At 60.0% G+C, this 21,920-nt stretch overlaps 1 protein-coding gene across 3 annotated transcripts in view; it reads left to right on the top strand.

The window, feature by feature from the left end:
- EEFSEC (eukaryotic elongation factor, selenocysteine-tRNA specific) overlaps positions 1-19,533 on the top strand; it is a 249,055-nt gene extending 229,522 nt beyond the window's left edge. For 2 of the 3 annotated variants that reach the window (XM_060631918.3, XM_060631921.3), the window contains exon 7: positions 18,986-19,533. In XM_060631918.3, the coding sequence (XP_060487901.1) occupies positions 18,986-19,176 (191 nt within the window). In that variant the 3' untranslated portion in view covers positions 19,177-19,533. The remainder of the gene's footprint in view (positions 1-18,985) is intronic. The other variant, XM_060631920.3, reaches the window with a different exon arrangement.
- The last annotated feature ends 2,387 nt before the right edge of the window (positions 19,534-21,920 follow it).

The following is a 21,920-nucleotide window of genomic DNA, read 5'->3' as shown; positions in this document are numbered from 1 at the left end:
ATCCGCGGCGCCTCCCTGACAGAGGGGGAGCAGACGCAGCCCGGAGCCTCCTACGCTGCCGTCTCCATGACACAGTGCCTGGCGCAGGGGCCCGTGGGTGGCCCAGCCACTCTCCTGGGCCCCCTTCCTCCTTCCCCGACTCTGGACCTTGCCACGGCACCATGGGCACTGCAAGGGGGTTGGTTCAGATCTGGTTCCACCTCGGGAAGCGGGCAGCGGCCCTGACCCTTCTTTCCTGTGCACGCTTGGGTTTTCCTTGGATAAAAAACGCCCCCGGATCCTAGCAGTTCTCATTGTTGTAGTCTTTAAGAAAACCAAGTAAAAATCCTCCTCCAAGTGACTGAAATGACAATGCCGTGTGGCCAAACGTGTGGGGCCGTGTCTACCCCAGCTGAGGAAACTAAATGCCGGTTTGGCATTTAAGACGGTCCCTGGCTTCCACTGGTGTCACCTCTCCCAGAGTGGGAGAGGAGGGCCATCCTGAATCACGTCTGCTTGGTCCTGGGAGGGCAGGGCCCTGCCGGCGCTACTGAAACCCTCCCTGTCAGCTGAGCAGAGCTGAAAGGAAAGCCCTGCCCAGTGCCACCATTGCATTTACCCTTTCCACTGGCCCCGTGGCAACGACCATCGTCCTCAAGAGTCATGAAGCTGGCCTGAGGCCTCCCAGCACCAGCCACTTGTCCAGGGGCTTGCAGGCCTCATCCACACAGCACAGAGGACTCCCTGGAAGAGGTGGTCTTGGTGGGCTTAGGAGAGGCATTGGGCCCGAGGAAGGTCAGGATCACAGACCTGGAGGCTTAAGTAGGGTGTGTGGGTCCGGTGGCTGGGAGGTAAGTAGAAACGAGGTAATCTGGGAGGCAGGAGACTCTGGGTCCACCCAGTCTGTGAGGACAGAGGCCCACCCAACCATTTCCCCAGGACCCGGACGCCCCTGAAACTTGGCAGCAGTGATTTGGGCCGGCACTCCCACATTCTCCCCTCCCTGTTACGCTCAGCACTGGAAATCGCCAGTACAGGGGTCACTTGGGGACAATGAGCAAAGCCCTGGTCCTTTGTCAAGGACAGAACTCCTCTCTGTCCCTCCCACTCCTAGGACCCCTGGAGCCCCTCTTAAAGCCTCAATGGGGCCCGGCACTCCCAGCCTCTGCACCGCATCTGCTGGTCTGACCCACTGGGCACAGGGTCAGCATCTTGGGTGGCTTCCTGCCAGGCCTGGAAGCCTCCCGCTTTCCAGCTCCTGCTGCCAGTGCTTGGGCCTGGCCCCCCTCAGGGGCTTAGCCACAGCCCACCCACCTACCTGTGGGGGGGGGGGGGCGTCATTGTGCTCCCTGGAGGTGGGGGGTAAGCTCACAGTGACCTTTGATGGCAATAGCCAGAGGGGTCATTGTCCCCAAGAAGGGATCTGGGAGAGGACACTGTTGACCCCTTCTTTCCACAGCTCTCTTCTCTGACTTGCCACAATGCATTTATTCACTCCGTCATTCGTTCATTCAGACGTTGGCCCCAGTGGCTTCTCGCGGCTCACAGCCTCTAGGCCTGAGCAGGGGGCTGGCCTTGCCAGACTCCTCACCCTCCCCACCCCGCCACACCAGCTTCAAGCAAGTCACTTCCTTCCAAGCTCCCGCCTCTTTCCTTCCCATGGCTTCCTCGTGTACCTCCTTCAGGTCTCGGCTTAAAATACCACCCAGAGGCCCCCACCGTGGTCTCCCTGCGTCGGTCGGTACCTCACAGCCCTCACACTCACGGCACCCTGCTGTCTCTTTGCCAGCAGGTGAGAGGCGCGCCGTTGCCAAATGGTGAGAGCACGGTTCTCAGGCCCAAGCCAGTCAAGATTCCAGCTCCACCACTTACTTAGCTGTGTGTTCTTGGGCAGATGACTTCGCCTCTCTGGACCTCCGTTGCCTCATTTCCAAGTTAGGAGAAATCATAGGACTTCCCCACAGGGTTGCTGTAGCTAAACAGACTAATGGAAGAGCACATTCAGACAAGAACATAAGCAGCAAAGCTATAGCACTTGTTAGCTTCTGATGTTATGGTCTGTTCCCCCAGTGGTTGCTGGGTGTGACCCCTGTAAGCCCCATGAGAACAGGGAACCAAATCAACACGCTCTGGTAGACGTGGAGTAAATGCCTGTTCCAGACCCTGCGCAGGCCTGGGGCTAGGTGGTGAGTGCCTTACCGTCCTACCTCTCAAGGAACTCACAGCCCAAAGGGAAGGCTCTGCAAAGGCACGCGGGCAAATGCAGACTGAGAAGGGCCGTGGGTCTTTCCAGAAGGCGTCCAGAGGAGCAGCCCTCACAACGTAGCTGGAAAAGCCAACAGGGTGGCACAGGGCACATTGGGTGGGCCCCAGTGGTGTGGCTGAAGCCAGAGGTGGGCTTCACTGGAACCCTGGGGGCTGGCAGACCGGGCCCAAGAGCTCAGAACTCATCTAGAGGTGAGAGGGGCTGGAAGGAGCACCCACCACAGGCTCACTGCTTTCCAGTGAGGGACCAGCCTGGCCTGACCTCCCCACAGTGCAGTGCCCCCCGACCTGGGCTTCTCCTCGTTGACTGTGTGTTTTCACGTGGCATGGCTAGTGTGTCTAGCTGAGAGAGGACAGCCCTGCCATTTCTAGGTGCCCATGCCCTTTCAGCAGGACCTTGAAACCCAGTCTAGAAAACAAAGTGGAAGGGGGTAGGGGGGCATCCAGTCTGCTTTTCTGATTTAAGGCAGAGGATCCCCCGGGCTGATGGTCTGTGGTACAATCTTCAGGATCTCCCCAGTCCACTTGACACCGCCCTTTTCTGTATTGTGGGATCAGAACCCTCAGGAGCTTGAGAGCCTATCCTGCACAGTGGGACGCGTCTCAGAGCAGGCGGAACAGAGAGGACGGTCAGCTTGAGCTGCCACTTAGAGGCCAAGTCAGCCGGGAGGGGGACTGGGAAAGGCCTTCTGGGTGGGGGGGCCGGCAGGAGCTGAGGGCTAAGGCCATTTGCTATGCCCATTGACTGAGTGGACTGGAGAGATGGTCCACTGGGGAGGAGCTTCAGGCTGGGGTCATTTGTAACCCAATCTACAGAGGGAGCACAGGGGCTTTGGTGGCAAGGGGGCTTAGCACCACCTGATGATTGATACTTGTCCAACAGGGACACGGAGGGCATCGAACCCGCACGCGGTCTCCACCATCTGCTCCTACCTGGCACCCTCCCAGCCATCTGGGACGCATATTCCGTTTGGCCCTAGTTGCTAGACGACGAGCCAGCCCAGAGAGCTCACGTGGCCATCCTGAGTCACACGGTGGTCAGTGGCAAAGCCATCCCTCACCCCGGGAGCTTGGGAACCAACCCCACACTCCTGCAAGGGGTTGGCTGCCCGGTCACAGGAGGCCCCAGCGTATATACATGGCCCGCTTACGGGAAGATCGGGAGGGCTTTTGGTTTTCATTCGACACAGCGATTTCACGGGCCCACCCTGACAGGGAGCAGGCTGCTCTCCCTCAGGAGAGGGGAGTGTTGGATTAACTCTAGGAGCCCCATCTCCCGCCGACTGTCTGACATGGCCTGAGCCTAGCCTTGGGCCTGGTGCTTGTCTGGGCTAAGTCCCCCCTCAGAATCTGGAGCCCAGCTGATCTGACCCGGGGTGGCTGTGAGCTGGCCGAGCGACCAGGGGCACCGCACAGCATGCCTGAAGTAACGGCCGCTGACCTGGGCAGTAATCCAGCCACCAGTGTTTGGGGAGGGCTCGCCACGCGCCGGGCAGGCAGGGGGTCAGCCTTCACACGTAGCATCCCACTGCTGTGACAAGTCCGCCAGCATCCCGAGTTCAGAGTCCCATGAGGACTCTGGCCAGGCACTTCTCAGAGCCCCTGCCATTTGCCTTTGTTATCAGGGCTGCCAGAGAGGAGAGCCAGCCGGGCACTTCTGGAGCTCCTCCTCCACACCACGCGTCTTCGCTTGCGTTCATCCCCGTGCGATAGGGATTGTGCCCGTCTTACAGATGAGAGAATAGGTGAGCCTCCTACCTTGAGAGTAAGCACCTAGTATGCTCGTGATCAGGCCTCAGCCCGTGTGGATCCAGTCCCACCCTCTTTGCCCCATTGGTGGCCTGCTGCTGTAACAGCCAGAGCTGCGAGTCAGGTGGGTAGGGTGGCTCAGGGGGGTGGGCGCAAGCAAGGTGCTGAAAACCTGGGTTGGGGTCTTAGAGTCAGGGAGGCCAGGTACAATAGGTATCTTACCCCCCCCCCCCCAATAACTGCCCTTGAAAATAGAAGGCACTGGGGGCACCCGGGTGGGTCAGTCAGTCAAGCGCACAACTCTTGGTTTCGGCCGAGGTCACGCGTGGTCTCACGGTTCATGAGTTTGAGCCCTGCGCCGGGCTCTGCGTTGGCAGAGCAGAGCCTGCTTGGAATCCTCTCTCTCTGCCCCTCCCCTACTGTCTCTGTCTCTGTCTCTGTCTCTGTCTCGAAATAACTAAACTTGAAAAAAATAAATACATAGAAGGCACCGGGCCTAAATTTTCTTCGTATCCTCACAACTACCCATGTCTCGTGAGAGTCAGTTCCCTCGTGAAAACACGGAGTGGGGGCTCTCCTGCCTCCTCAGAGAACTCGGATAGGATTTACATTGCCTTAGCACTTTGACGTCATGACAAAGACAAATGCACGGGGCTTGTTCAGTGCAGGGGCCCTAACTCCTGCCCAGTAAGAGCTGGGTGCGCCATTCCAGGCTCAGGTGTGCCCCGCCGTGTCGTCGTGTGGAAGCCTCTGGCTCTCCTTCACTCCGTCTCCCACTTCCCCTTGCTCTGTGGAGGAGGTGTGGTAAGAGAGGTAGGAATGAGGCGTGGGACAGAGAGAGACAAGTGGCCGCGGATCGACCACTGTGAAGCCCACGGCATGTGTATGTGTGTGCGTGGAAAGTTGCCAGGCCGGGGCCAGTGGTCGGGGCCTGCAGCCTCCGTGGGAGCCTGCGCAGTTCTGATTTGACCCCTTGGCAGGGGGAGGCCACAGTCAGGGGCAGGAGAGCGGCAGGATTGGCACGGTGGCACATGGAATTCCTGACCGCTCGTCACAGACGCAGAGGGGCCTCTAGGACCTTTTTGTCCCCCTCTCTCTGCATCTGGGGACGTTAGAGGGGTTAGAACTCTGACCACCAGAGAAGCAAGAGCAGCGGGTGAAGACCTTTTGTCAGGTTCCGGAACCTGACCAGAATGTTCGTTCATTTGGCCCTGGTGCCTGGCCCCTAGGGAGACCACCGGCCCCTGTCTGCACAGCAGCAAAGCTCTCGGCGCTTTTGCGAGGCACCGTCAGCACGGACACCTGACATTTTCACTCGGTTGAGCGGCCTGTCTCCCCACTGGAACGTGAGCTCTGCCAGGCCCAGCACCCAGTGCAATGCCTGACACCAAGTTGGCACTCAGGAACCGTGACTGAATAAATGAGCAAACGGACTCCATGCCTTGGGCGAGCTCCTGTGCCGCTTTTGATCTCGGGAGACAGCAGCTGCCAGTGTGCTCGTTGCTTCCAAAAATCCAGAAACGAAGTTGTCTCCAGCCCCCAGCTGTACAGATCTCAGGGCACCAGCTTCCTCCGTCTTCCCGAGAGACCGAAGAGCCCCCACCCCTCCTGGGTTGGCACGGCCTCCCAAGATGACCCCCAAAATCCCCCCAACCTTGAGATGCTAGGCCGTGTGCCCACTACTCTGCAACCTTGCCCAGCTCTGGGCCCCACCCAGCAAGGCTGTGTGCTCACCCTCTGAGTTCCTGGGCCATTCTGTTCAGTTTTCACTGTCCCGGCCACACAGGTGACCACACCTGTGCCCACCTGACTGGTTGCTGGAGGGTGATACAGGATGCTGTGGGTACCTGGCCCAGGCTCGCTCCCTACGGGGCTCAGAGTGCCCTTGGCTGGTGTGGGGGCGCCGTGATCTGAGAAGGGGATGGCAGGTCCAGCCTCTCCCCCCAGGCTCTGCCAGTGTTAGCTGTCTCCTGGCCCCCTGGGTTTCTCTTGGCCTGTTAGGGTCTTCAGAGAAGGAGAACACCTCCCTTCTTCCAAATGTGGACGAGGGTCCACATCAGCCCATCAGCAGCCGCGTGGGGTAGCACTGAGCCAGAGGAGGGTACCTGATCCCCACTGTGCCTGCAGAGAACCCCAGGGCTGGTAGCGCTGGCCAGTGATCCGAGGGGCAGTTATGGCGTAAAATACAGGAGGGGATGGGCAGTGACGCCACTTGCAGGTACCTGTGCTGGGCGTTAGGGACGCACGCAGCCATGTGGGCATGAGAGTGCAGGTGGCAGGAGCCAGCCCAGGGTCTGGTGCCCCATGCACACAGCAGACAGCCATCAAATGGACACTGTGTGCACACAGTAATGCTACATCCAGCCTCAGAGAGCATGCTGGGAGTTGGCAGGGTGATGGGTGCTGGCATGCCGAGCGAGTGGGTCCGCCCCACACACACACCAGCCTCCCCGGGGCCTGAGAGCCACCGGCCGGGCCTGGGATCTGCCTGAGAGGGGCTGTGCGCGTGCCCACGGCCCGTGTGTCTGTGTGGAGGGGGGAGCACTCCTGTGCTCACCCCAGCTGCAGTCTTCACAGGTCAGGGAGGGGGTAAAACCATTGGAGCCTGCAGCTGTCAAATCAGGAGTGTGGATAGGGACCAGCGAAGCTCACCGCCTGCCCTTCGCTGTCGGCTGGAGAGGACAGCCAGCCCGCCCGCCTCTCCCTCCACTCTGCAAACGGGGCTGATACAGTAATCAGGACGCCACATATGGACCCTGGAAGATGGCTGCTCCCAGGGCCTTTGTTCGCCTTCATTATTCTGGATGAGGTTTTTTTTTCCCCCAAGTCATAAAAATGACATTTTTAATATGTGGAATTTTTTTTCTAAAGAAAAGCAATATGAAGAAGACTTTTATTGTCAATAAGCTCTACCTTTTAAACCAGTTATCTTAGTTTCTGCTCTAGGTATTTTAATTGAAGATTAACTGCTGTTAAAGAGTGTACACGTTTAGGGAGTGAGTGTTTGGAGCATTAAAATTCAGCTCCCTCGGTGGTGGGGACAGTCTCCGTGGGGGCCACCAGGAAGCGTGCTCCTCCCCCACAGCTGGCCTCCAGACGCTGTCCATGCAGGAGGGCACCTGCAGGAGAGGCGAATCACTGTCTTTGCGTGGAGGGGCAGGTTGGGGAGAGTCCGGGAACAGCATTTGGTCTCCTGGAAGCAGCTACTGCCGTGAGCCTTACTCCCGTCATCCCTCATCCTGGCTGAGGAGGACACCACAGCTCAGAGCAGGGCGGTGAGGCCCCCATTTCACAAGGCCTGGCGTCCAGTCCTGGGCCATGGACTCAGCTCTGTCTCTGCCCACCATCCCCCGCCCACCCCCGCCTGCACAGCTCTCACGGAAGCCTGTCTCTAGGCAAGCTCCTTGGCCTGGTCACTGCCCTCCGGCGATTACCTGAGACTGTCTCAGCAGCCACTGTGTTCCGATTGCTAAACAGACCCTACCGAGGGGAATGGATCCTGCCCGTTCGGGGGGTTCTCGGTCCAGAGATTTGTGTGCTTGTGTGCGCGCGTGTGTGTGTGCATGGCTCACTGTCAGTGGCGTTCTGCAGTGCCATCTGAAGAAGGGCGACGACCCCTTTCCTCTAGCTACCTGGAAAAGAACTTGGGATCCGAGTAGCAGTGAGGATGGATGAGCCCTTGTTTGCCACTGACTGTGTGACCTCGGGCGAATCATTTCATATCCCTGGGCCTCAGTGTCTCTGAATGATGGAGTGAGTACTGTACCCTCCTTGAGCAGGTTGAGACACGGAAAAGGGCTTGTCTGATCCTTCCCTGGCCAGACGCTGAGCCAGGCTCTGGGATCTAGTCTCTGCCCTCACAGAGTAACAGTCAGGGAAACGAGCTCATGTCCACCCATGACAGAGGTCTTGGGGGGCAGGACCGGTGCCCGAGGGTGGCCCCATGGTGCACCTCTGACGCGATGCAGCAGAGGAGAGTCCAGCTTGGAAGCCAGACTGCAAGTTTGAGCTCAGCCTACCACATCTTCACTGTGTGGCCTTGGGCATGTACTGGCTCTCTCTGTGCCTCTGTGTATAGAGCCAACCCCCAGGGAGTGGTTGTGAGTGGAGAAGCCGTACGAACAGGACGTAAGAAAGGCACAGTGAACGTTAGCTAGGGTGACCATTGGTGGTGTTTTCAGCATTATCGAGAACTGGCCAGAGCCCATCTTTGGGGCAATTTGGGCCAGGCCTGCCTCACACAAGATGGGCTTTCTACTTCAGACCCCCTCTCTGCCATTAAGGCCACTCTCAGAGTCTGCCTAGGCAGTGGCCAAGCTCCAGCAGTGTCCCCCCCACCTCTGGAATCCAGAACATAGAGGCACGTGAGGCCTCATCCCTGGAAGTCTCTGGAGACAAGGTCCCCCACCTGGCCCAGCCCACATTGGTTGCCCTGGCCTGGGAGTGCCGGGTGAGAGGTGCCTGCTGCCCAAGTCAGGGTGGTCCCCCAGTCATGTCAATGCCCTTGCCTTTTGCCATCTCCTCCCCACCCTCAGGGGTAGTAGCCCCCTAGGCCCCCCTGCCCATGGCATTGCTGTCCCTGCTGCTTTGTTCCCAGTGAGAAGCAGCAGGGCCCTGGGGTGGCCAGGCCCATAGCCAGACTCCCAGGCCTGCAGCAGGATAGACAGCTGTGTAAAGCCACAGGCTCGAATGTAAAGTGCTACTCCCCATTTACTGTTGTGTGACTTTGGGCAGTCACCTCCCTGCCTACAAAGTGACTTATAGGATGTCTGGAGGCTTGAATGAGATGCTGTCTGAACCCACGTGGCTAGATGGTATGTTGACAAGGACACTAGCTAAGCAGTCCCTATGATAGTGGTGGCAGAAGTAGAGGCAAAGTGACCTAGCCAGTCCCCTACCCAGCCGCTGACCTTCGAAGCCTGCCTCACCCCTGCTCCCTCCCTTCCCGCAGGGCAGACCTGGGCCCTAAGCTCCAGCCAGCCTTCCCCACCTAGAGACTTCAAACCTCAGCCCAGAGGGCCAGCCAGAAGGAGTCCCTGGGAACACTGCTGTCTAGGCTCCCCATCTGGAAATTGCCATTCCGAGGCAGCTCAGCTCCGTCCCCGGGTCGCAGCCACCAACACCCACAGCCCCCCCACCCCCCGACTGTGCCTGGCACACCCACGCAGTTGTACCGCTTGTGCTGACGGGGAATGTGAGCCCAGGGGTTGGGACTGGGGTCCAGGCCCGCTGGGTGCTGAGGAGCCGGCCTCTAGATCTGGGCGTATGGGACATGTTGGAGGAAAGGGCCAGTGCACATTCCTGCCTCCTCTAGCAGCCCAGCTGCCCAGCCTCCTGCTCCCCAAGCCTCCTGTGAACTGACAGGGCCTGACTTGGCTGTCCAGCAGTGAGAGGGTGATTAGGAACCAGACGGTCAGGTGGGTGAGCCCTGACCCCCTGGGGACGGTCATCCTTGGGAGAGAGCCGGCCGCCAGGGCCCAGCCCACTGGCAGACGAGGCAGAGTGGGAGTAGGCTTAGGTCACCGGTAGTCCCCCTTCCTGGGGCTGCTGGCCACGGCTGCAGGCCGCACTTTGTCTCCTGAGGACACAGGGTCTAGACGTGGTCCGCCTGTGGAAAGCCTTGGTCCCCTTGGAGGATAGAGGCCTGGAAGGTAGCAGAGAAGGCCGAGCCAAGATGCTAAAACTTTTGCTGAGAAACCAAAGGAGTGAGGTTTGCCAGGTAGACGAGTGTTGTGAGTCACCCCAAGATGAGGGAACACCAGTACAGAGCCAGGGTAGGGTGAGTGGGGAGCCCTGTGCAAGGGTGAGTTGTGAGGCCTATGAATGGGTGTGATGGGGCTCCCATGCAGGGGTAAGTGCAAAGGGCCTGTGATGGGTTGGGGGCTGTGTAGGGGTGAGTGGTGAAAGTGGGGAGCCAGCTGGAGGAATTTGGACACCTGCCTGAGGAATGGCGGAAGATTTTGAGCTGGGAGGGATGATCAGGAATTTGTTCTGGAAACATCTCTTCGGCGACAGGCAGATCAGAAGGAGCTGGTGGGAGAGCAGCCTGGTGGCTCATGCCCAGAGGCCAGTGCCTGAGGCCCTAGTGCCAGGCCCTCCGCCAGGGCCTGGAGGGACACTGAGGGAAGGGGCCCCCATGGAGCACAAGGCCAGCCATCAGAGATGCTCCCCACTTGGGAAGGAGCGGGCTCCCCACTTGGGGCTGTTCAGAGTCAAGCAGAGGTTTGAACCCTACCTGAACTTCTGGGCTGCACACCAGGCATGACCTGGATGGGATGTGGAGCCCCTGGCTGCTGGGACTATAAACCTCAGTGACCCCCCACAGCCACTTTAGGGGGATGAAGCCCCGCCCCAGGTGAGTGCTGGGCCGCCCCTGTGAGGAACAGGTGGGAGCCAACAGTGGATGGTGTTGGGTAGTTCAGAATGCCCCCAACCCCACCCCAGCGGCCCCCTCACTGTCCCCCTGAGTGACAGGGAACTTTCCTCCGCCTGGGCTGCCCCTCTAATAACTGAGCTTCTGATTCTTGAGACCAAGTCATTGCCTTTTTCAGAACGGCTTTGTTTTTGCCTTAAAGTCCTTCCTTCCACATAATGCACTGGTTTTCCCTCCCTGCGCACCCCCAATCTCCAAAGGCTTGACTACATTATAATTTCAATTTACACGGTGTGGGAAAGATTTGTGCAAAGGGTCCTTTTTTGTTTTTGAAGAATTCATCATTGCTGTTAAGAAGCTTAATATAAATTAAAGGAGGAATTAGGCAACATTAAGACATCAAAATGGGGGTGTGGGCGCCCGTTGCCTCGCCTCCACCCAATCAAAGGGGCTGCGTGGAGCCCGTCGAGTGTGCGCTCGAGAGCCTCAGAAAGCGCAGTTCCAATAAAGGGCCTGTTCTGTCGCCCGCCTTCCCCTAATTCCCTTTGTTGCAGGGACAGCGGAGTACATGTCTGATAAAAACTTAATCACCTTATCTTTTTAAAGCAAATTGCATCTTTGTTTACATACGGGATCCATAGCAGGAAGAGAAAGGAGAGAAAACCAGGCAGCTTTCCCAGCCCCAAGCAGCGCGTTAAAGGCTTCCGCTCCCAAGGATAAATGCGGAAAACCAGGGCTGACAAAGAGATGGCGGGAGGGTTCCACAGTCACCAGCACCTCTCACAGATGAGGTCAGGGGCCCCAGCAAAGGGAGCCAGCCGACTGGTGTCCCCAAGGGCTGTCCCTCCCGGCCATTCTCTCCTCTCTTACCCCGCAACCTTCCTATTGGCTCCTGTGGCCAGCCAGGCTCTCCCTAATCTGCTGGGCCCTCCCAGCACCAGCGCGCCTCTGGGCCTTGCGCTGAAAACCAGGCCTGTCCTCCTTGGGCCTCTCCTCTCCACTGGCGCTGTCGGAGCTAAGCTTGTACAGGGCCCACGCCATCCTGGGCCACTGGCCGGCAGAGGGATCTGCGTTCCAATCTCAGCTCCACCACCAGCTACAGCAGGGCCACGGGCAAGTCCTTGCACCTCGATGTCCCTGCAGGATGGGGTGGCAGCAACAGCCCTGTGCAAATCGGACACAACAGGGCCCCGCCCTGTTTCATGGCCACTACCGCCCTGGCCGAGTCCGCCTCCGGTTTCTGTGCCCTCCCCAACCCCTGCAGCCCACTCCCAGCTAGACTGACCTCCAGCCTCGCCCTCAGCAGCACATCCTGCACAAGCCGCCACATTAGCCACATCAGAGGTCTCATCAGGCACTGTGCCACGCGTACCTCCTGTGACCACCTGTGACCTGTGCAAAGCAGCCTCGTTAACAGGGCAGGCATGCAGAGACCCTTTCTTCAGGTGAAGTTTGACGGTGGATCCCACTGGGTAACGGTGCAGCCATGCTGTTTGAAGGACCTCAGCCTCGCTGCTCAGGGTCACCTCGCTGACAGAGGTCCCCTCCTTTGGGCAGCCCCTCTTGCTCCCAGCAAGGGCAGCCCCTCTTGCTCCCAGGCCAAGCATCCAGTCTAGACTCAGGACCTGGCTGGATTCAAGGCCCTCTGTGGCCATCCGTCTCAGCCATCCCATATGTCAGCCCAGCCCAGCTTGCCAGGCATGTCCCTCTGAGCTCCCCAGCCCTTCTGTCATCACCAGGATACTGACCCTAAAAAGGGCTCCCCCCCTCTGCCCCCCGCCACCACCCCTTACCCCGGCTCTCTTTCTGCCCTGTCATTTCGGCTCTTTCCAAAGCTGCTTGTTCTAGGAGGGGAAGCTGGGGCGGCTGGAGTTGGCTGCAGCCCCACGGGGCCACCGAGGGGGCCGCTGACCCCAAGCTGCTTGCAAGGGCTCAGTTCCCACTGGGGGGTGCAAGCCGCCCACCAGCGTGGAGGCCCTTCTTCCAGTCTGGCCCCCAACATGAAAGCGACGCCAGCAATTGGAGGCAATTTGCCGGCCTTTGATGGCCATGTCAGGGCGGCACCCGCGGCCAGGGCTTGGGAAACTGTTGTGCTTCCCGCATTCTTCCCTGATTACCCCCGGCCCAAGCCAAGACCCAGCAGCCTCCAGCCCACTGTGCCTTTGTGTGGAGCTGGCACTGGGTGAGAAAGGCCAGCCTGGCCCTGGGAGAGTGTCCCCAAGGAAAGCCACGGCTAGCAGCGTCACCCTGAGGTCAGGCCGACCCGCCCCCACCGCATCCCAGGCCGGGCTTGTTGGAGAATGGAGCGGGCAGCCCAGCTCCGGGAATCCTGAGGTCTGGGGAGAAGGAGCAGAGAGGTCTCCCTGTGGAGCAACGGCCACGGTGTGAACTTCACACACGGAGCTCATTTAGCTCTGTGCCCACCCTGCCAGGTAGGGAGCCACGTTCCCGCTCACATGGAGCAGGGGGCCTGCTGTCTGAGCTGTTGGGGGGCTTCCTGGGCCACGACCTTGCAGACAGGTATTTCCTAGTCTGGAGGCACAGGCTCTGTGGAAGCGTTTCTCTCACTTCCGCTGCCCTGCACACCTGGGCGAGACTACTCCTTCCCTTTGCCTTCACCTGGCGCACCCTCCCTGAGCCTGCCTGCCAGGACCTGTGCCCAGCACCGAAGAGGCAGTCCCCCCAACAGGCCACCGGGGAGATGGATGCAGAAAGCAAACATTGGGGCACCTGAGTGGCCCAGTTGGTTAGATGTCCGTCTGACTCTTGATTTCAGCTCAGGTCATAATCTTAGGCCCATGCCGGGCTCCATGCTGAGCATGGAGCCTGCTTAAGATTCTCCCTCTTTCTTTCTCTCTCACTGCCTCCTCCCTCTGCCCCTCCCCCATTTTACACATGTGCGCATGTAGACACACACACACACACACACACACACGTGCTCCCTCTCTCAAAAAAAAAAAAAGCAAAAGTCATGCCAAGTAGGGTTCCAGGAGGGAATCTGCTCCGCTGGGGCAGGTGAGGGAAAGCCTTCTGACGGAGACAGTGGCAGAGTAGGCGTCAGCCAGACAGGAAAGGCGTGGAGGAGCGTTCCAGACAAAGGGAAGTCGTCGGAGGCCCTGCTTTATTTCTGCGGGCTGGAGTGTAAGCCGAACGGGAGTGAGAGGAAGCAGAGGGTGAGGCGTAGAGGGAGGTACACCCTGATGACCCAGGGTCTTGGATGCCAGGCAAGGCCATAGACTTTGTCCTGTTGGAGCCCAGAGCTCCGTATGTGCCTCCGAGCAGCCCCTCCACGGGGGGAGCAGGACCCGGGAGGAGGCCCCCCGGGGGACAGGGCAGCAAGGCTGGGGAGCAAGGAGCAGACCCTCAGGAGGCTGTGGAGAGTGATACCCTAAGTCTGTGCCTTCCAGTTACTGCCCTTGATGCGGCAGCAGCGTCAGAAACCGTGGGCTTTCAGTGGCCACAAAGGAGCCATGAGCATGGCCTGAGGTGGTGCTCAGCTCGTCCTTCACGGGGCCGGATTACTGCAGAGACAACACCATTGGCCCAGAGATGGCAGTGAGCTTCCTGGCCCACGGCGGCCTTAACCAGGACATGGAGACGAGACCTGGCCTGGGGTGACAGCCACCTCCCCAGCCTCCCCTTCCTCCCCTGCCCACCCCCCTGGAGCCCTCCTCCCTCCCCGCTGCCTCCCCGTGTGGCCGTGCATTCAGCAGCCAGACTGCACTGGGTCGCACTCCGCTTCCTCTGGGCCTGGGTGCAGGAGGCCATGCCAGTGGCCCGTAGGAGATGGCCCCATGAGCACCCAGGCTCACAGTATTAACCTCGGGAAGTGGAGAAAAGTAGAAAGAAGAGCATCGCCTGTAACTTACCCCCGATCTCTGACGGCCTAGTGGATAGTCTTCCAGTCTGTCTTTCTGCATCCCAGAGTTAGAGCAGAACTCTTCCAACAAATTTGTATTCCTGTGGCGTTTTCTTTTTCTTTTTTTTTTTTCAGTTAATTTTTAAGTTTGCCTTTGTGTAACTGTGAACTCTTCTCAGGTGTCACTTCATCTCCCAGAATATTCTGCCGCAGCAAATGCATGCCAATCCCGTCCTGACTGCCCTCCCACGGGTCTCAGCACCCTTGTAACTCCACAGGCCAACGCACCTCCTCTGTGGTGCACACAGACCTTGGGATCGGGTAGCCTCACAAGTCCAGCTCTGCCTCTCCAGACCTGTGTGACCTGGGGCCAGTCACTCTCCCGGGCCTCAGTTTCTTCCACACTGGGCTGTGGGGGTCAAGTGCCCGCACGCGTGGTGACATCTGTGTATACAAATCTCAGGTTGCTTATTGGGATGGAATGCCTAGAGGTAGGTGGCTGGGTCTATGCGGTGACCATTTGGGGAGCTTAGTAGCCAGTGCTCACCCAGCAGGGTCTCAGAGGGTCTCATCCAGCACTTTTCATTCGTAATATTCTTTGAGCCCCTCCTGTGAGCCAGGGAGTGTTCTAGGTGTTGGGCTTGCAGCGGTGCATGCAGAGACAAAAATCCCTGCCATGGTAGGACGTGCATACAGCAGGGGCAGAGAACAGATATCAAAATGAGGAACTTACAGCAGTATGTCAGAAGGTGATAATAGCTATTGGAAAAAAATAACTGGGGGGGGGGGTTGGGGCAGGAGGGGGTGATAGTGGTCAAGAAGGCCTCACCAGGAGGTGTCATTTGCACAGCAATTAGAAGGAGGTGGGCCTGGGAGCCACTGGAACTCCTGGGGCGGATCTGCCAGCAGAGGAACCAGTGAATGCAAAGGCTCTGAGGTGGGAATGCACCTGGTGTGTCAGGTGAGGGGGACAGTTCAGAGACACAATGCAGGCCAGCTCGGGTGGGAGAAGAGGGATGCAGAAGTCAGAGGCCAGGAGCTCCAGACATGCTCCCAACGTCAAGGGCCATCCCAGGAGGGGCGACACATGGCTACCCAACCCATGGGGCCTCTCGAGGGTGCTTCAGGGGGAAGTCCCTAAGAGAGGATGGTAGCTCCATGAGAGTGGGACCGTCCTGCTTGCCTCTGTATCCCCAGGGCACACAGGAAGTGTGGGGAGCCCTGGTGGGTGCTGGGCGGGTGGACATCCCTCACCACTCTGAGCCCCCAAAGGTCCCTGGGACCCTCCCTGATTTGGGCTCCCGAAGAGCCTGGCACACAGGGAGCACTATGGGGACTCGGTAAGCTGCGGTCACCCTGTGGCCCCACCAGCATGTAGCCACACGTCCTCATCCATACTCGAGCATCACGCTCATTCCCACCCAGCACTCAGACTCCCTTTGCATGCAGACCCTTGCCCAGGGCTGCGTGCGGCCAGTCCCTGTCACCTGGTCCCCGTTCGGAACTCTTCCTCGGAAAAGCCTGCCCTGGGCGCAAGCAACCTGGCCATCCTCCCCTCCTGGTGACACAGCACTTTTGCTTCTTTGATGGCCTCAGTGGCTGTCTGGATTATCTTGCTGGCTTGTTTCCCCTCTGCCTCTTCTCGGACTAGTAAACTCTGTGGGGGCCAGGCCCTGGTCTGCGTGTTCACTGCTGTCATCTCCAGTCCTAGAGCCTCCTGTGAGCATTTTTCGCTGAAAGACACAGGGGCAGGTTGGGAGAAGCCTGGCGATTAGGTGGGCAGCAGCTCCGACCCCCGACGCCCTGACCTGCCCTTCATTTCCCTGCTTTGGCTGTTTGGCTAAGGGGAGGAAAAAGCCACTGCAAAACGAAGCAGCTCCCAGCGACGTTTTCCGCAAATCCAACAGCTTCGGCAGCACCAGAGAACAGGCCCATGTTGGGAGGCTTTCTGGGCATTGTGTCCAGGCCATCCCCAAATGGGGCAGAGGTAAAGGAGTCTGACCATCTCAGTAGAGCAATTAAACGGCCGCATGTTTGCCTGTGCCAGATAGATTTTCTGGCTCTGCCTGCTTTGGGCCGTGCGAGGTATGCACCGTGTGTAATGAGAGCCAGCACGGGCAAGATGGACCGCCGATTGGGCCACGCCTGTCTCCCCAGCCCGGCGCAGACGCCGGGGAGCCCCGCGCCTCTTCAGCCATCAGACCTCCTGGCACCACAGGGAGACAGGCCGCCCATGCCATTTGTCAGGGTCTGGTGCCAGCCACCTTCTCTGTTTGCAGAAGGAAGGCCAGGGCTCCGATTCAGGGAGGCAGATACCTGCAGGCCTGATGCTTGCTTGGGGGCCTGGCCCGGGGCCATTCCCACGCCCCATCCCAGAGGCACGCAGACCGGCTGGGTGTGGGGCCTGTGATCAGACACCATGCTGTGCAGCCAGAGGGTGGCTCCCCATGCTAGGGGCCCCACAGGCTCCTAGCGTCCCAGAGCCCCATTCACATTGGCCACAAGTCCCAGCCTTCCTGGGCAATGCAGGTGGTGCAGGCTCTGAGACGCCTGTGGACAGGGAGACAGAGTCCTTCGTGGAGGAGGCAGAACTTCCCCAACAGACTGTACCGTGTCCCTTCAAGCAGCCTCCTGGCCACCTTTCTGAACATCAGGGAACTGCAGGGCCAGTACAGGATGCTCCACAGCCGATGGTCCCCTGCACAACCATTTTTAGGCGTCTGCTTAAGGGGTGCCCCCACTGAGGGCCGGGCTGGCCGGCATCTGCCATCAGAAGCAAGCCCAGAGTTCAAATCCTCACTCTTCCAGACCCTCTGTGGGGCCTGGAGGAGCCCTCCATGAGGCCCTCTGTCTTCTCATCTGTAAGATGAAGGGCTTGCTGACATCTTCAGCAAGCATGCGTGAGTGCCTGGTCTAAGCCAGAAGAATCCACCCACCGCTGCCGCCCAGAGCCCCCAGCTGGTTAAGACACGATGTGCAAAGGTCCTCCAGAGCTGCACATCTGCCTTTTCATCTCAGGCAGACAGCTGGCACCCAGCCAGCACTGGGGCAAAGGAGGACGCCCTTCACGTGCTGGCAGATGCAGATCAGGGCACCCCGGGGCATGCAGGGAGGGGAGCCCTCCGCCTGCTGCCTACCCCCAACTTCCCACCAGCTCTAGACACCCGGCCTCTGGGTCCACTGGCTGATACGGCCCCTCTGTGCCTATTAGAAGTAAGCGCCCTCTCTGGGGGACACAGGCCTGCCAGGACCCGTCTTTTAGTAAGCACAGTGTAGGCTGGACTCCACCCCACTGGCCTCTCCCCAGGGGAAGAAGGGTTGGACCTAGCTCTCCCCGTAGCCGCTCCAGGAGCTGCCGCCCGCTGGGCCTCCCTGCCCCATGCAAGTCTCACGGTGCCCCCTCAGCTCACCCCCCCACGGCCCTGCCAGTCTGTTCCCCCCAGGTTCCCCCAGTGGGGTCGTGAGCGGCCTCAGAGGGTGAACGCCTGCCCCAGGGAGCTCTGCTTGTGCCGGGCCGATCTGAGGTCTGACCACAGCCTCGGGTGAGCCGGAGCCTCGGCTCCTATGCTCGAGGCAGCCGAGTGCTCATCCTGGCCAGCAGCCCCCGAAGAGGCCGCACCATGGTACGACCAAGCAGTTTCTTCATACAGACGAGCCCCAGAGCAAGCCTGCTGTTCAAGGATGAACAGGGTTTCTTCCCATTAGCAAGGAGGGGAAGGACGTCCCAGGCAGAGGGAACAGCATTTGCAGAGGCCCACAAGTGTGACGCTGGGGAGCCCAGGGACAGTCGTGTGTTCCTCAGGGCCGCAGGGAAAGTGCAAAAGCAGTGGGCGAAGGGGCCGGAAGAGTTGGGGTTGGTCTGAGTCAGGGTTGTCAGCAGGAAACTGATTTCCACTTAATCATTTGTCCGGAGGGAGTGAATATAAAGTCTGTACACTGTATGCAATGGAGGGAGTGGCCAGAGCGGGGTTGAAAGGAGCCAGTAAGATGTGGTGGGAAGGAGTAGGGGCCACCCCCACCCTGCATGGGACAGCGTGTACAAGAGCCCAGGGGGAAGGACCCCCGACAGGAGCTCCGATCTTAGGGAGCAGGGATCGTCACCCCACTTACTCTCCCCTCTTGTCCTCTGATCCACTGGGGCTCCCATTGGCTGGACCCAACCAGAAACCAGAGGGCCACAGGAGCCCATATGCCTTCTGCAGAGGCCAGCCTCCCAGGCACACAGAGGAGCAGAGAATGGATCCCCAGGGGCAGCTGGAGGACTCCTAGCCCAGGGAGCCTCAAAGTCAAGCTTCAGTGCATGTGTTTTAGTGTGAGTGCTCTGGGAGACAGCAGGACCATGTAGAGCAGGAGAAGGACATGGCCACCAAGTGTGGGGCTGATCCCCGCTGGAGCCTGAGTGCAGAGTGCATGGGTGGGCAGGGGACTGGGAGACGGAGGCAGGGAGCCCTGCTGAGCTCCAAGCTGGACAGACCTGCCGTGGACTAGTGTGGTGCGGGGAGGGGCCAGGATGCAGGGATTTAGGCGGCAGAGTGGACCATAGGCCTCAGGGGTCCGTTGGCTGGGGAAGGAGGTAGAAGGGGGCGAGCCTGCCAAGGTGGCACGGGGGTCGTGGCTCAGCCTCGGCGGGCGTGAGGGTGTTGCAGAGTTGGGAGAAGGGGACTTGGAGATGTGCTATTTCAGGTGTGTGCCCATCCGGGCCGGTGAGGGGGCAGGCTAGGGAGCGGCAGGCTAACAGGCTCTCTTTCTGTGCCTTGCAGGTGGCCTCAGCCCCGAGTCCAAGAAGATCCTGACGCCCACCCTCAAGAAGCGGGGCCGGGCCGGACGAGGGGAGGCAGCCAAGCAGGAGGAGGGGGCAGAGCGGCCTGAGCCCACACAGCACGTGGCCCTCAGCCTGTCTTTCAAGCGTTACGTTTTTGACACCCACAAGCGCATGGTCCAGTCTCCCTGAACGTTCCAGTGACCTCCCCTGGGGCCACCTTGCCCAGGCCCCGGGCTGGGCCGTGATGCCAAATGCCCAACCAGATGTGCCTCGACCCCCTTTAGTACGTCCCTCCCCATGACTCTGGAGGCACGGGCCCCCAGGCCTGGCACTGAACCCCAGTGAGAAGCCTGGAGGATGTGGGGGCAGTGTCACCAGTGTTGGGGCCAAGAGGGTCTGTCCCTCCACCCTGGCACCCTCCCACCTACTGGTGGCCAGTGTCTCCCCGGCTGCCCAGCCGGCAGCCATGTGAGGGCCAATCCATGCCCTGACTCCAGGTGGCCTGGCACTTGCCAGCTGCAAATAAATGTCCTGTGGTGCCTGCTCTCTCTGCTGGTCTCTGTGATTTCACTGGGAGTGTCCCCTGACCTCTGTTCCTAAGGGGAATATCAAGGGAATTGCCAGGGTTCCTTCCCAGAGTGGAGCTGGGGGAGGGACCAGAACTCAGAGCCCAGGGGGGCAGAGGGATCCACAGGGTGTCAGGCCCCTAGGCCAGACTGGGTGGCCCCTGGGGTCTCCTGGGCCTTGAGAGACATGGGGGTGCTCTAGGCAGCCAGGTCCTGAGAGGGCTCTGCCAGGAGGGGCACACATGGGGTTCTGGGGAGTCGTGGGGTGCAGGGCAGGGTGTCAGGGCAGAGGCAAGCCTGCTCCGTCATTCCCACACCAGGAGTCCCTAGACCTCAGCCCTTGAGCTTGGGGTCCGTACTCCCCAGGGTGTGGAGGTGCAGGCAGGTGAGGGAGCCCTGTGCAGAGTACACGGTGGGCCAGGAACCATGAGCACAGGCTTCTCCAAAGCCCAGGAAGCCCCTGCTCAGCTCCTCTGCCTCTGCCCCACAGGCCAGGCCACCCCACCCCGCCACCTGAGCTGTGGATACTCGGGAAAGAGGGAGATGGTGAAACCAACTTAATGAGGGGAAATCAAAGCCTTTAAAGACATCTGTAGGACAAACAGACGTGCTGGTGTTCCTTGATTTGGCCTCCAGACAGACACAGGGGCCACCCTTTTATCCTGGTGATCGGTGCACTGTGCTTTAACTTGCAGAACTAGCATCAAAGATACTAACGGGGCGGTGGCAATCCACGGGCTTGGAGGGGTGAGGTCCTGGGGCTGAGGGCAGAGAGGAGAAGGGAGTGGCGTGCAGGACGCGCTGTATGTGTGGGGCCTGGGCCACAGGCGGCAGCGTGCTCAAAGGGCACGTGTGAGGGCAGCTGGCCAGCAGGCCCTCCCCAGCCCTCACAGGGACCGAACGTTAGGCCAGGCCAGGGACAGCAGTCAGGAGCGACAGCTGAGGGCTGGAGGCTGGGAGAGTTCAGGCCCGGCCCCCACTTCTCCCCGGGCTGGGAATAAACTGGGAGAGGGCTGGGTGCAGGGAGAGGGAGGCGCTGCGTGCAGACCGTCCAGTGGTTCCTTGGAGCCTCACTGCCACCGCCTGAGGGGACACCTCCAGTAACAGCAGTGGCACTTCTTGCCTGGCCCTCAGCCTTCTGCAGGCCAGGGTCCAGCCCCCCCCCCACCCCCAGACCACCTCCCGTGCCTACTCAACCCTTTGGAGTGGACACAGCTGGGAGGAGCTGGGGTCTCCCCAGGCCCTGCCCCTTAGAGGAGGAAACTCCCTCCGGCATCATCCCCAGCGTGGAACTCTAAGGCCAGAGCTGCTGGGTGCCCCCCAGCCCGGCCGAGTCCCCCTTGACCGAGGGGTGTGAGGCTGGCCCCTCCCTCTGGGCCCCTTCTGGGTGTCCCTGCAAGAGTAGCCCTGGGCTCAGCGACTCCTCCCTGGGCAGCTGCCCCTCCTCTCTGTGCCTCCGGGTCCTCCACCTGAACCCACCTCCAGGGTATCCCCTGCCCCGTCCTGCCCTTGGCCGCATCATGTGGCCAGCAGAGCCCCACCCCCACCCCCCGCAGACATAGAGGGGTGCCCACTGAGCAGGACCTAGTTCTGGGGGCAGATCCATGGGGGAGAGGGAGATAGCGTGGACTCGAGCCACTGCCTGGCCTCTCTGCTTGTGTGACCTTGGGCAAGTCCCTTAACCTCTGTGCCTCAGTGTCCCCACGTATAAAATGAGAACAGAAGCAGCTGCTTTGTGGGGCTCTTCAGGTACTGGGCCCATCGTGTTACCCACTGCCCTGAGGATGGGACCAGCACACAGGGTCTCACACAGGAAGGTGAAGGGCCTACAAACCCCTGACCAGTGGTGCGGGCCGCCCCAGGCCCAGCTGTTTGCCAAATCAAACATCTTTCTGTGACCATCCCCACAGCCACCTGCACCTGTCTTCCTGCCTCCCACCTCACCTGAAGATCACACTCCTTAAAGCCCAGGGAAGGAAGCGGGCTCAGGTGGAGGACACTGAGGCACAGAGAGGAGGGAGAGCCGCCTGGGGTGTGACTGACTCCCAGAAGCCTCAGGCCCCCCCCCACACACACACACACAGAGAGTGCGGTGAGTCGGCCTGCTCCGAGAAGCCCCTATCGGGCCTGGCATCGGAAGAAACCCGAGCACCCATTAGCAGGCTTGGGCCAGGGCACAGCCTTTGAAGGAAAAGGGCAGCCAGGGTGGCTGGACAGGGGCGGGGGCCAGCGCCCAGGGGCATTCTGACGGGCAGTGGCCCCCTTCCCCTGGCTCCCCCACCAGCCCTAGGTGCTCCAGAAGAGAGTACAAGTACACTGAAGCCACCATCACAGGCGGAAACTCCCCAAATCTGGGAATGTGGTCTG

This window comes from Panthera onca, chromosome A2, assembly GCF_046562875.1.
Source record: "Panthera onca isolate mPanOnc1 chromosome A2, mPanOnc1 haplotype 2, whole genome shotgun sequence".
NCBI lineage: Eukaryota > Metazoa > Chordata > Mammalia > Carnivora > Felidae > Panthera > Panthera onca.
The sequence above is the reverse complement of the archived record's forward strand: the minus strand, read 5'-3'. Positions and strand labels throughout refer to the sequence as shown.